The sequence below is a fragment of the Sander vitreus genome, chromosome 24 (genome assembly GCF_031162955.1).
Source record: "Sander vitreus isolate 19-12246 chromosome 24, sanVit1, whole genome shotgun sequence".
NCBI classification, from domain to species: Eukaryota; Metazoa; Chordata; class Actinopteri; order Perciformes; family Percidae; genus Sander; species Sander vitreus.
This window is the reverse complement of record NC_135878.1, coordinates 14,721,086-14,736,057: the sequence shown is the minus strand read 5'-3', so window position 1 is coordinate 14,736,057 and position 14,972 is coordinate 14,721,086. Positions and strand designations below refer to the sequence as shown.

General features: G+C 46.4%; 1 protein-coding gene across 1 annotated transcript in view; it reads left to right on the top strand.

Annotated features, from left to right (window-relative positions):
- The window catches only part of mbd5 (methyl-CpG binding domain protein 5), a 30,303-nt gene extending 15,835 nt beyond the window's left edge, over positions 1-14,468 (top strand). Inside the window, exons 4-10 of the mRNA XM_078243449.1 lie at positions 729-900; positions 1,385-3,760; positions 7,490-7,710; positions 7,810-8,940; positions 9,468-9,541; positions 10,911-10,986; positions 11,121-14,468. Coding sequence (XP_078099575.1) covers positions 729-900; positions 1,385-3,760; positions 7,490-7,710; positions 7,810-8,940; positions 9,468-9,541; positions 10,911-10,986; positions 11,121-11,183 — 4,113 coding nt within the window. The 3' untranslated portion in view covers positions 11,184-14,468. The remainder of the gene's footprint in view (positions 1-728; positions 901-1,384; positions 3,761-7,489; positions 7,711-7,809; positions 8,941-9,467; positions 9,542-10,910; positions 10,987-11,120) is intronic.
- The last annotated feature ends 504 nt before the right edge of the window (positions 14,469-14,972 follow it).

Here is a 14,972-nt window from a genome sequence, read left to right as displayed (position 1 = left end):
AGCTGTCCTGTCCATTAAAGGTGGAAATGCCCCAAAAAAATAATCTTTTAAAAAAAGAAAATGAAGATACAAAAATGTTGATTCTCTGAGACATTAAATATGTATAAGATTCTTAACTATCCTAAGGCAGCACAACCCAAAGAGACACGTGTAAGGGAAATACACTGTGCTGGTACACCTGGTTGTAATTTACATAATATTCGTGGCTGGGCACATTTACATGGCACAGTAAAGCAGCATGGTGACTTCCTGACTGAACCACACCGTCCTTGTCTTGGACCCACAGCATCCCTGTGGTTCCTCTGATTAGTCGCAAATACACCATAATAAGCTCGCTGTTATCATTGAATTCATGAATTCACTTGGATTAATTGTGATTTTCCCAAAAGCCACAAGGACCACTTTCTTTCTCTGGCTTTTATCCAACTGTATCCATCCTTTTGTCCATTTGAATTTTTACCATCTAAACAAAATGGGCCGTAATCACTTTAACCGTCCCCTGTCTTTCTTGTCTCTTGCTCCTCTTTCCACTACCAAGAAGAAATCTCATTAAAAGATTTCCACAGGAGTTCACATTAAAAGGATCCCCCCCCATCTCATTATTCATGCAACATTTCATTCTTTTCATCTGCAAATAATAAAAACAAAGAGATGACAAGACTCTTTTTGACCAAAAAAAAAACAATTCACATTGTAAAGTTGTTCAAATCACCAATCCTTTTCCTCAGGTGTTCAACTTTGACCCAGGGGCTGCTGTCAAGCAGAGGACAGCGGAGGATGTGAAAGCAGATGAAGACGTCACCAAACTCTGCATTCACAAGAGGAAGCTTCTGGCTGTGGCCACGCTGCACAAGAGCATGGAGACGCACCCACCTCTGACGCTGACCAGTCCAGGGGGAGGTACGAGTAAACCCAGTAAAAATCAATGTTTCAGTTTGATGGCAGCCTTTAGACACACGTAGTGTAATATGCAGAGTAAAGCCCGCTGCTGGTGCTCCTATCCGCAGTAACTTAGTATGTGTTTCTGCTGAAAGAAATGTTAGCAACCAGCCAAATGTTGGTAAAAGTCGGCTGCTAGTTTAGTCCAGATTACCAGCCTGTTTGGTTGGTCTTGAATGTTAAAATTCTGACAATGTAGCAAGTGATTTGGGTTTTTCAAGCATTTTGTTTTCATAAATCTCACAAATATTGAACTTTGTGATCTTCTAGTCTTTTGTTTTAGAGAGCAGTAAGTTTATTTAAACACTGATATTAACTAATTTGTCATTTTTATGGTTTGCCAGCCACTGTGGCCTGTAGATAACCATGACTTTGCTGCTCTTCCTTATATTTTGTCCAAGGTGTTGGTATTGATTAACTCAAATGTGCTTTGTTTGGCCTCAAGGTACATCGTCTGTGGTTGCTGCGCATTCCACGACTCAACGAGCAATAAGGACTAAACCCCACGATGGACTGCCTAATGCTGTTGGCCCAGACTGCAAGAATCCTTTCAAGATGATGATGGTCCCTGGACAACAGCAGCAGCAGAGGCTGTATCCACCCCAGGAGATGGGTGGAGCCCAGCAAACCGAGCTCTACTCTGGGTACCACAGGCACCAGAGGCTGGGCAGTGGGGAGCCAGGCCCCAAATCCCCCTACCGGGTTGGGTATGGAGGCATGCTGAGCCCACCTCCCTCCAGTGCTAAGCTGTATGGAGACGGCTCACAGTCTCCCAGTGCAGACACTCTGGGCAGCCCTGATGGCTTTCCAAGGACCAATCCTTGTGGGTTTCCAGGAGCTGGCAGTCCAGGCTCAGCCTCTATCCATGGGAACTCTAGGACGCCTCTTTCCCCACCCAGTGTAATGCTCCATGGCTCCCCTGCGGGCCAGCCATCCTGCGCCATGACAGGGAGGACTAGCACGCCCCTTTCCCCCACGGCCACTGCCAAAAGCCCTGTCATGAACATGAACATGCCTCGGGGGAACTTTCCCCCTGGTATGGATATGCCCCGTGCAGCGTTTCACCATAAAACACATCCCGTACCGCCTCCTCCATCCATACCACCATCCTGTGCCCTTCAGAAAAGGCAGTTGACCTCCGAAAAAGACCCATTAGGCATCCTGGACCCCATCCCCAGCAAGCCAGTCAGCCAGCCCCCCACCAACGCCCCAAACCCCTCCAACTTTCAGCCTAACATCCACTCTCAGGTACAAATGATGAATGTAAACATACCCCCTCCCGCCATCGTTCCCTTGCCAAGCAACTTACCTTTACCCACAGTGAAGCCTGGGCCTGTGGGGCATGGCGGTCATGTTCAAAGGACTCAACAGGGTGGTCCGGCTTCCTCCATGTCCCCCTCCCCTGTCACTTCCCCTGTCCACATGGCAGGGCCTGCCCTTGGGAGAATGGAGGCCTCCCCTCATCGCTCACGCTCATCCTCCACCTCCTCAGACCATGGGAACTTTGCAATGCCCTCAGGACATCAGGCCCCATGTGGCAACATGAAGGTCCCCCCTCGTTCCCCCAGGTCTGCCATGGGATCTCCCAGACCAGCCATGCCCTCCAGCCCCTCCACCAACAAAACTGACCCACATCACCAGTACAAAGACTCCCAGATGCTGCCTGGGATGGGAAACTCGATTGGCACCCAGCAGCACAGCAACCCCATATACTCACCCACCTCTTCCTCCTCGTCGTCCTCTTCTATGGCAACCCCAAGCGCTTCCCAGAAGGGCCACCCAGGACTCCTGGGGATGCCTCTAAACCAGATCCTCAACCAACAGAATGCTGCTTCCTTTCCCGCCAGCAGTCTCTTGTCTGCCGCAGCCAAAGCACAGCTAGCAAATCAAAACAAACTCAGCGCTGCTGGCAACAGCCCTGCTGGCATGGCTGGTGGTGGTGTTGGTATGGCAGGCATGGGGGCTGGTAGCGGAGGTAATGGTGGAGGGGGCGGACACCCTGGCTCTATGAGCGGCCCTCGAGGCATGGAGGGACACAGCACTTTAAACTCAATGCTCCCGCCAAACTCCACCATGCTGCTCAACACTCCTGAGGGCCAGAGTGGTCGGGCGGCTCTTAGAGACAAGCTCATGGCCCAGCAGAGGGACCCCATGCGCAAACGAAAGCAGTCGTCGGGCAGCGCTGCCGTAAACCACGACAACAGTAACAACATGGTCTACAACATGCTTAACAAACGAAGCATGGGAGGACCCCACATGGCAGGGCCCATTGCCACTGAGCAGCCGCGAAAAGTAGGCCGACTTGGAAACCTTCCCCCAAACACCTCCATGGCCCAACTTCTCCAGTCCATGAGCTGCCAGAGCTCCCACAACCATCGCCCAGGTCTTAGCCCTGGCCCAGGGCCTCAAGGATCTGCACAGCTGCACTACAACGACAGCACAGTTATGGTCCCTGGTGGCCCTCAGCAGAATCTCCTAGCTCAGCAGAGGCTGCGGGGTCCTGGAGATGCCATGCAACACTGCCAGAACATGGACACCTCTGGGGGCCATCTGGGCTCTCGTCCAGGCCAGTTCCCTGACATCATAGCCCAGATGCAGGCCTCCTCCATGAGTAACAGTGGGCCTATGGGGCCAGGAGGTGGACCGGTGGGCCCTGATGGCATGCCGCTGGGGCGCCCCAACACTAACCCCCCGCCGCTGTCCCATCCCGGCCCTCACCCCTCACAGCACAACCACCTTCACGGTATGGGGCGGACTAGCATGGTGCTGATGCCACATGTAGGTGGTGATGGAAGCTGTATACAGACCATCTCTGATACAGGTGAGACACTTTATGATGCCCTCTGCTGATTTTCAGAGTCATCTAAGTCAATAGTTTACTATATGTACATGTGCTGCTAAATATTAAAATTTTAAGGCATTTATACGTACTAAAATAACACAACGTAGCCCTAATATGTGATTATTTATTGCTTCTATTTTCTGATATTTGCATTTCATGTCTAAAATAATTCCACTCATTTTTATTACATGAGCATAGCAGTGATTAGTCATCATGTGACTACTTATTACTCTATTGACCCACAATTATTGATTTTGAAATGGCAATGTAGGGAGTAAGATTCTAAAAGGCTCCTCAGATCATTAATGATGAAAATTCAGAACACTACGTTTAGCAAAATGATACGAATTATCATTTCAGCTCTGCATTACATCTATAATGGTGATGGTTTGGTGACATTTCAAAATGACTGACAGTAAATAAATTAAGCGGCCACAGTCCAAACTGACCGCCCTCTGGCTGGAGGATGGTGTTGATATCCTGTGCAGTTAATGTTTGTGGTAAGCTAGTGGCTGGATGAAGATGTGGTTTCTATGGTTATGCGTGAACTGAAACCAAAGGATTTAGGTGATAGGCCCCGAGCCTAGACAGTCGGGCTCCTCCACTATCTCTGAGCTAATGAGCAGGCCCCTCATCTTTGGAAGCTCAGCTAATTGTCAGTCAGCCAGTGTTTCTCTTTGTTTTATTTGTATGCTAGCATCAGTCAATGGCGTAAGAAGATGGAAAAAGGATCTGGATCACGCTTTAAGGGAAGCAGCCCAGATAGAGCTTCTCCGAGCTGGCCGGTCGCTATAGTAACGATAGAGCCTGAATAGGGACCAAAGTGAAGCCTTTGATGAGGGTTTAGGCCTTGTGTGTGTTTGAATCGCTGTGTGTGCATGTCTCTGACTGCTTGTGTATTACAGTGTGTGTGTGCTTCTGTTTTATTTGTGTGCATATGAATGACTTTGTTAGTGACTATGTTTTTTTTGTGTGTGTGTGTGTCTCATTCATCGTTGAGAGCGCTGAAAAGACCTAGATCTTTATTTTTCCCTTTCCTGCCTGCTGTGGGACTGGACTATGAGTTTCTATATTCACTGTGCGTCTGTGTTCTCATGTGGTTTATAGTGGAGACACCTTAGGTCCTGCTGGAGGCCACCTGGTCTTCTCACCAGGTGCCCCTTTATTCTGTATGTCTCCGAAGTAGGGCTGGGTACCGAATTCAATACTTTTCAGGCACCGACCGGATTGCTTCCTTAGTATCGAGAATCGAAAAATGCCTCGTCATTCAATACCAAATTTCAGTACCTAAGGAGTAAATCCGCATCAGTGGGCCAATCAGCATGCAGCATGCTTCTACCAAGCTCTAATAATGTTTGTGATTGACTGTCTAATGTTACATGTCGTATAGGCAGGAAAAACTCTGTTACGCGCAGAGACGGGGCTCATGTATTTGGAGCTGAAAAAATAAAAAATTTATGCTGTAATGTTGTAATTTATTTTTGTTAAAATGGATTTTATGAAAAAAAAGTATTGTTTGGGAACCATTATTGAAGTCACAGTATTGATATCGGTACTGGTATCAAAATCTTTTTAACGATACCCAGCCCTACGCTGAAGTTAAGTCTTCGAAATCCAGGCAGTTCTGTGTAGGTCAGGAGGTAAAGAATGATGGGATTTAGGGATGCGTTACAAAATGACACACTGGTGATGGTTTTAGCAGCACCTGCATACTTTTAATACAAACTTTGGCCTTAATTTGGACTCCATTTTGAAGAATGAAAGAGAGCTTCATATGTCTTAAGCGGTCTTTTGCTTCTACTTTTTTATTGGTGCTGTGCTACCATTTACAGTTGCATTAATATGATGAAACAACTGCGGGGTCCTGTCATCCAAGCATTAACTCTGCAGTGCCTCTAGTGGTCCCAAAGACTTTAGACGTTTTTGTCCTCAAAGGGAAATTCTTTGTCACAAACACCGTACGATATGGACACGGCATGCTTACAGAGAAACAAAAGTACAAACATAACAGAATGACATGTAGAGAAATAACACCGATAACACAGACAACGTGGCAGTGATTTATCTGGGTCTCATGTTTAGGGCTGCTTTGGCTGCAGGCGCCAGGCTTTTGCCACAGCGAGCTCTCTTGCACCCCAGGAACCCGTACCTGTGTCCAGAGGGCAGAATGGTGAAGTGGCTACTGAGTGGGTGTGTGTTGTCCTGTGCTATTGTGGCTGCGATGCGTGTGATGGCCTTAAAATTGAGATCCGTGAGCGTGGGTGTGTGGGGAGACCGATTTGTTTGGCAGCCGTGTTGGTTACACGTATGAGCATAAGGTATTTGTGTTATATATTGAAATTTGAAAGAAAGCAATGATCATCTGACACAGATATAGTGAATACAGTAAATTGACTCAGCTCCTCAGAAAAGTCCCTCCACTGTCTAAGGGCCTTGGTGACAATAGGACATACGCACTCACCGGCTCTTGGGATAAAAGAATATTCTGTCACCAAATGGCAGATGCTATTCCTCTGAGTAGCTTGTTGATTTTCCCTATACTTAAAGCTAATTTGGATGACATGTTAGGGATCGTAAGAGCTCTTTGAAAGTGGCCTAGTCAGTGGCTTTTTAGCATCAGCCTCTAACCATCTGTTTCTAGCCCCCCCGCATCCACTCTTGCCATCAACAAATACTCAAAAGTTCATTGTAAACTCTCCCAGACCTCCTGCCACCCAGCTGACCTCCCCCTCCCCCCACCCACCCCCCAGCAGAATAAAACGCACCACCCTACCCCCGTAACCCCCCCTCATCCACCCACCCAACTTCCCCCAACAAGCTTCCTGGCAGTGGACAGCACCACCAATCATCACCCGGTTCCCATGGCAACCTCCCCCGGCAACAGCCGTCACTATATCATAGCAGTAGCGGAGGAAGGGGGGAGGGGGTTGGCCAAGTCGCGGCTCTCTGCGTTAGAGCGGAGAGAGAGAAGGGGGGGGGAGAAAGAAAAGAGGAAAAAAATGGAGAACACACACAGCTGCCCTTCAGCTACGTAGCATCGCACCAGCTGCTCCAGTCGCCACTCAGACACACACACACACACACACACACACACACGCACACGCACACACACAGCGTTGGGCCTCGGAGATTTTGTATTTGCTTCGGCTTTGTCTGCACAACATTGCTGCTGGGTTTTCTCTTCATTCATTCATTGATACATATGTGGCCTTGATATATGTTGTTTATGTTCTGTCCTTGAACGCTTTGCTAACCAGTCTGTCTGGACCACGCATCTGTTAGTTTTGGGTGCAACAGATTAACGTGCAACTTTTTGTTCTCCGATTGTAAAAGTCTCTGTTGAGAATCACTCGTCCAGCTTTGCCATTCATTTTCTGGTTTCCTGTGTATTGAATTTATTTGGGCTGCCTACTCAAATAGATTCCACAACACAAGATGTGTGGTATTTTTATACAGTTTATTGCTCGCCAAAAGCCTGAATGGAAATGCAATGGATAATGCAGATTATTTGCAAAGTCTGTTGTTGTGCTATTACATCAAGTTGTGGGGGCAATAACTAATTATAAATACTTGACTAATAATATAGAAAGCATATTTTTCTGTTATCATTGCTGTGCTATTTGGTTGATGTACTGATCATCCCCCGTTAGCTCCGTTTCGTGGGGGGGCCCCAGGACAATTTTGACTGATGTCCCAATGGTTTTGCAGGAAACCCCTCATCCCTTGGCTGTGGTATGGGCGGCCTGCAGCCACACATCAACACCGGCGGAGGTCAGATGTACCAGCAGCAGGTCCACCAGGGCATGCAGCAGGGGGTGGCCTCCCACCCGGCCTACCAGGGACAGCAGCACTTCTCTGACAACTCACCCTACACAGACGGCAACAACGCCAACGCTGGCGCCATGGCCTGCCTCTACCAGAACTACCAGGTGGGACAAGGCGTTACATTTTAATCTCTGCAGCATTTTCTGATAGTTTCATAGAAAAACATTTCTCATTATCTTGTGACCTTGCTGTTGTGTCCATAGCCGGGGATGTTGTCGCACCCACAGTTCAGGGAGGGGCAACAGCCCCAGGGCGAGGGGCTTCCAGCGGGTACAGCTGGCGGTGACAGGGGACCCGGCGGCCCAGAGTCGGTTGACGCCATCTACAGAGCCGTGGTGGACGCCGCCAGCAAGGGCATGCACGTTACCATAACAACCACAGTGAGTGGGACAACACAGGCGAGTCCGGTGCCTGCCCTCAGCGCCATGAGTGCCTTCACTGCGTCGATAGGGGAGCCGGTCAACATCCCCCAAGCAGTTAGCACGGTCCTGCACAGGCACCAGGACGGGGAGGCGTTACCCATGCAAGCCAGACCGAGGCAGGTGAGGCCGGGACGGGGTCAGAAGAACATGGATCCAGGGAAGAGCACGCCAGACTGCCCCGAGGCCAACGACTACTTCCGTTCTCCTGGCCGTGGGACTCCCAGGGGGCAGTGGGACGGGGATGCGCAGCACGGGGGAGGCTTCGATGCTCACAGCAACAACAGTGCCTGGGGTGGTGAGGAGTTTCTGGAGTGCTCTACCCAAGTGAGGAGTAGTCCCTGCATGGAGCGACCCGCCAGCCTGGCCCCTGCCCCGCCCTGCCCCACCGAGGGGTCCAACGACCACGGCCTGGTCATGGCTCACGATAAGGCCTTTCTCGACGATGGCTATCGCTTCAACAATTGCAACCGGACACCCGCTAACTACAAGGAGCGTCTGGAGCAGACGGTGGAGCGCTGCGTCCACATCAATGGCGCCACGCCTCACTTCAGCACCCGGGGTTACGGAGAAGTCCTGGGCCCCCCACGGCAGGAGCTGACGGGGGACGACCAGTCGCCCAGCTCCTCCACTAGCCTGGAGGGACCGCTGGCCACAGCCAAAGACTACAGCCACTACAACGGCCACTTCAACGGTATGGCGCCCAGCCCCTCGGACACAAAGAGCCTCAGCAGCGAGGAGGACCTGCGGCAACCAGACTCTCCCTCCTCGGAGCTGCTTCACTACCGGTCTAGGACCTTCAACATGGGAGAGCTGGTCTGGGGCCAGCTGAAGGGCTTCCCACCTTGGCCTGCCAAGCTGGCCGGGGATGAACAAGTGCACAGCGCTGCTATGCAGCTGCGGGAGCAGGCCAAGGTGAGAAACCCATCTGTGACCACCTGTCATAATTTTACAAGCCAACTTGAATTCTCAGACTAAATAAGACTGCAGAGTAAAGGCTGATTTCAGTGGCTGCTACAGTCGGCTTAACAAAGTTACCAGCCAGATATAGAGCCATATTAAAAGGTTTGTAGAGTCTTGGGTTACAGCAAACTATTTTCACAGTGTAAGATTGACGCTGGCCAGAAAGTCGAGATGGGAGAATAAGTTGTATATGACAGTTTTCCCTGGAAGAAAACCTATCGCAACACTGAAAAGTGAGAGGGAAACGAGCATTTTTGTCCACTGGCCATAGTGGCAGATTGATTTTAAATTTCTCCAAACACTTATACCATTTTACCTGCCAATTCAGAATTTCAGAATAGGCTCCTACGAATGACGACTCCCAAATAAACTAGTAGACGGTACAACAAGTCCACTTTAATTTTCTGGTATTTGGTGGGAAATTCTCAGCCTTCACCTGCACTGAATGTACTCAGATGTTTTGTCTCGTCTCCATCCAGGTAGAGCCAGAGAAGCTAAAAACACTAACTCACGACTTGGAGGCACTTGATCGAGCTGCCAAAAGAGGCCTGAAGTAAGTAAACCGGTCCTCCATTTTGTTGCTTTAGCTAATAATTTGTGTGTGTATTTATGAACATGCCGAAAGATAGACTGCAACTTAAATCTAAATGAGGTGCTTAGATGGTTTCTGTCTTTCTCATATCATTGCCTTTATTGACCCTAAGCCACCCTAAGCTTTTCTTTAGCATTGCCCATAGGCAGTTCACAGTGATAACAGGGGGTTTGTGTCCGAAATCCCACACTAACATGCTATTTAGTAGCTAAAACAATATGTGAGATTTTTTTAGTACGTCCGAAACATTAGTATATAACCTATAGTATGTGAAGTGCATACTAATTCCTGTAAAATATTACAGTATGCAATACTGGACACTACGCCGGCATAAGTATCCCGCAATGCGGTAGTAACGACAACGTTCATAACAAACACACCGAGGAGCTCTCTAACGTCAAGAACGCTCTAATTTACATTTCTACATATAAAAATCAGTGATTTTGTCACCTGCGACTGTTGGTCTAGCTGCTTTCCTCTTTCAGTAATTGAAGCGTTATCTGGCGATGTCGCTGGAGGAAGGGTCGGCAGGGGTTACCATGGGTACGTGTCTCCAAGTGGGGAGGAGGTTCTCAGCGAGCGACATTGAAAGTTAACAGCTCAGTGCGTCCGAAAAGATACACACACTACTGTTTATTCACACAAAAGTATGTTGAACGGTAGTGTACACATTGAGGATGTAGTGCAGAGGAGGAGACTTCGGACGCAACCTAGCTTTATGCGTTATTGTTTGTATTTGAAAGAGTTCTGATCGCTATGATTGGAATTGCTGCTTAGGGGGAGGGGGGTTCAACGATTGATCAGTTCCGGTTGATTCGTTGGAGTTCGTCCAGTGTAGCATTGACACCTAGTCATTACAGGTGACGCTCTGAAACAGAGTTTTGGTCCTACTTTGAATCCCTGTCTGGCTTCCTTAGCTTAAATGTAACCAGGGCTTTAAATGAACTTTTTTTTGCTCACCAGCCAACATGGCTAGTCGGTTTTTAAAGTTACCAAATCCTCCATCATAGCAATGCTCCAAGGTCCAAACGCGCCTGGCTTTTAAAGGGAACGGGAGATGACACTCTGATTAGTTTATTGCATGTTACGCCCAAAACACTCAATGAATTAATAAAGACACTAAGTACAACCCTTTAGAACCACGCGCCTGCCGCATCGACCCTTTTCTCCGCCGTCAAACTAGCAAAAGTAGATTTGTACACGCCCTAAACGCACCTGCACCAGGCGCTTCACGCCGTGCGCTCAGATCGTTTTACCTGCATTTGGGGGGTTGGCGGGTGAAATTTTAAGCCCTGAATGTAAATAAAGTAAAAATGTTAATGTTCAACAGACAGGGAAAACTGAATAATCACTTGGAAGCTGCTATCCACGAGGCCATGAGCGAGCTGGATAAGATGTCGGGCACAGTGAGTGTTTACACCTTTTCTTGATCTCCAAGAGCGATTTGAAGACACCACTTGTCTCCTCACGAAAGCGTTGCTTTGACTCCACCTCCGTGTTGCAGCCGCCACCCTAATCTTTTCTCTCTGTCTGCCGTCAGATCCCGTCGCGGGATCGTCAGGTGAAGCTCCCCAAGCCCAAGAGGAGGAAGATATCCAGATAACATTGAATGTGTCGGCCCCAGAACGTCCTCAAAGCCTTTCGGAGACTGCGTACCGTTCCGCCTTGATGCGATCTGAGCTCTCTAAACAGGTGCTACACATGGGACTTTTTCAGTGGTACATCCTTCTTTGTTCCATGATATCAACTTGACTTAACGACCGACCACGGAAAAAGGTGCTGGAAGAAACTCCAATCACCGATACGGTTTTCAACTGTAGAGGAAAACAAACAAAGAGAAAATAGAGGAAAAAAAACATTGGTTGCAATTTGTCTACAGCTCACTGAATTAACTATTTTTTTCTAGTATAAAATAGTAAAAACCAACAAAAAAAAGAAGCTACGAGCATTACCTTACATATTTAAGAAAAATAGACAGTCCAAATATTTCTGATACATTTTCAATATGTATATAGATAATCCTGAAATTTCATGCTATTAAGAATTGTATGTAAATATTGTACAATGTCATGTACAAGCATACCTAATGCACATTTTATCTTTTATTGTACAAAAACAAAGCAGAAGTGTACCAATGTCTTGGTTTCTATTCAGAAGTGCGGTTGCATTACGGCCGCATGCATAGGATAAATAAGAATAGAGCCTAAAGCTTTTTATATGATGAACTGTAAGACGTTGCTGTTTTTTTGTCTGTTTGTTTGTTTTTGTAAGGGAACAGCAGTGAAACAGGCACGAGTATATGAGTTCTCCATTACGAAAGTCACTTCACGCCAGTTAAGTGTTCATTTGTATTGGGGGGGCGGGAAGATTAAAAACAACAACCAGAATGAACTTTACCAGCAGAAAGTGTTCAATGACGAAGTGACGAATGTTGGTAAACCTGCACCTGCTCCACCAGTCACTTTGATGGGAAAATCATGATATTTGGAGAACAATTGTTGTGCTAAACTATTTTTTGGGATTTACCAATCATCGTAACTGGCAGACGAAAACAAGTTGGTTACCCTGTCCGTTTTCTAGAAAGGAAAAATCCACCTTCAGGCACTTCTACGTTAATTGTCATTTTGTGTTCCTTGCATTTCAGGAGTTTTTGCAACACAAAAAGTGTTGTAATTATTCTACTTTTTTGGGGGGGTGAAACCAAAAAAGCGATTTGCAAGATTGACTTTCTACAACTCCCGATGACGACCCAGGAGGGCCAGATAGTAGAGCTGCATCTCTTTTGATAATCGCGTAATCGTTTGTAATTCTTCGAGCGAAAACCATGAATGTGAAGAAATTTGCAGCATTTGTCTTTTTAAAGATACTTTTTTGGGCATTTCCGCCTTTAATCATTAGGACAGCTTAGAAATGAAAGGGAGGGAGAGAGAGAGGGGGGGGGGGAGAGACGAGCAGGAAACCTGCCACAGGTCGGATTCGAAACCTGGGCGTCTGTGTCGAGGAATAAACCTCTACGTATGGGCGCGTGCTCTACCAACTGAGCTACCCGTGCACCCGATTTGCAACGTTTCTGTTTAAATATCATTGTAAATTGAATATATCTTCCGGTACTGACCTTTTAGGTGGAAAAACAAACGTCACACCCAGGCTTTAGGAAATTGCGAGGAGTTTTCGTTGAGTTTTTTTTTGGCATTTCATAGACTAAGACGATTAATGAGGAAGAATCGGAAGGCTAATGGATGATGAAATGAATCCCCAGTTGATGGCTACCTGGCTCCTGTAGCTGTTTCTATCCGTTTACATGCACCGTACTAACCACATTAACTGTAACATGCAGCCGGTCAATAATCAGATTCCATGACCTTTTTATATTTGAACTGCATTCAAACAATAAGCAGATAGGATCTCAACAGTGTGGTTGGGGAAGTAAAAACCCTGCTGATTTTCTCCATAAGGATTTAGATTATCAGATATTATGTTTAAACCATCCGAGGCAGACTGACCCCGAGCTACGTGGTTGTGTAACAGAAGTTTCTGCTCCTGAAGAAGCTAGAAGTCTGTATGAAATCAAACGTACTGAGAAAACTCCACTGCTCCCTGACAGGAAGCAGCTTGCTAGGCTAACTCCCATATTGATACATGATTAATAGTGAATCTTGCTAAACATACGTTACTTAGTAAGAAGTGAATATATGTGTGGGCCGTCTAAAATATCGGGTGGTTACATTTGTCTGATTTCTTGATTATAATTGATTATATGACAAACATTACAAGACAAAACAATATCTAATAAAATATTTAAAATAAGAGTACTTTTTCCCTTCCGCACAATATAATGTCTTCTATCTTTGATACATAAAGATTTTTGTTTGATACTTGAGAAGTTTTGCTCGGACTTAAAGGCACAAACGTTATTCCATGTCACCAGTCTCAGGATCCCAAGAGTCTGGATGGTTCAACGCAGCGCTCTTCGCCATTAAAATGTTTAAAAAAAAAAAAAAAACGTCAAGGAATGTTGACTAAAAGTGACAAAAGCGGCCAAAAAACATTGAAAACAGCGACTAAAGGCATTGAAAGCCTAGAAAACAGCAGAATAGAGCTTTCGGCTGAAGCGTCAAACAAGAAGGCACTAACAATGTTCTAAAAAGCCACAAAAACGTAAACAAAGATTAAAAGAATGTTGAAAAATGTGCTGATTTTCACACAACCCGAGGGTTAGGCGGACGGCGGATGCAACATGAAATCACTTGTAACGGAGTGTCTTTGGGTGGATTTTTCCTTCAACTACGACTGCATTGATGAATTATGTCATTAGGTTGTTGTGATTATGTTCTTGTGCTCGTTTGTACAGTGATCCCCCCCAATGACTGTAGTCAACTATAGCTTTAGGTAGAGTAATCCAAGCTCAGAGGCAGAGTCTAGATTATCAAAAGGAACACTAACTTGGTTTGTTTCGAGAGCAGTGGAAGCATTTCTCGCGTTTAGGGGCCTTGTGGTTATTTTGTTCTTGTTTTTGCTTATTGATGTAAATTATTTATGTACAGTACTCCATATTTATTTTAAGCTTTACAAATATGCTAGATGGCAATAATACTTCCGAGAGTTGAGAACTCAAGCCTTATATGTGTATATCTGTTTTTTTTTGTTGTTTTCCCGACAGTGAACAGATCATGTGTTTTCCGAGTCCATTACAAAGGTCATGTTCCCTTTATTTTTTTTTAATATTTAAGAAGTGAACGTTGCAGAGAACACTCTTTTACAGTGAGGCTCTTCTGCCTTTTATCTACTTGTTTTTGTTCCAGATCGTGTCATGGATTTCTTAGTTACAGGAAGAAAAACGTCTGCCTCCCAAGACCATACTATTTATGAATATGCACATCTTTAAAAAGGCAGACAGCGTTTCTGTAGGTGATAAATGCAGTTTGAACTCGACGAGCTACTGTAAGTTTGATTCGCCCGCACAGTAAAACGATTAAAGTCGCTTGATCGGCCTTAAAAGCCGACAGTTATGCACAGTATTTGAGATCTCTGGATCAACACACACACACACAGCTGAAATCACTACAGAATTATTAGTGCAATATACCAATTGATTGGCAGAGTTCAACAGCTCAGGGCTCCTGCACGCTGGCTGCGTGGCGTGATCGTAGCGTTTCTGTTGCGTGGCGACTGCGTGGCGTTTCTGTGTCTTTGCACACAAGAAACGTGTCTGCTGCTGCTGCTGCTAGCCTCGTCTGTTTCCCATTGATTTACTGCACTCAAGCAGTAGTGTGTGTGTGTGTGTGTGTGTGTGTGTATGTATGTATGTATATATACACACACACACACACACACACCATGTTAAACATAAATTTATACTGATCTGATTACAGCAAAGACAACGTCTGCAGTA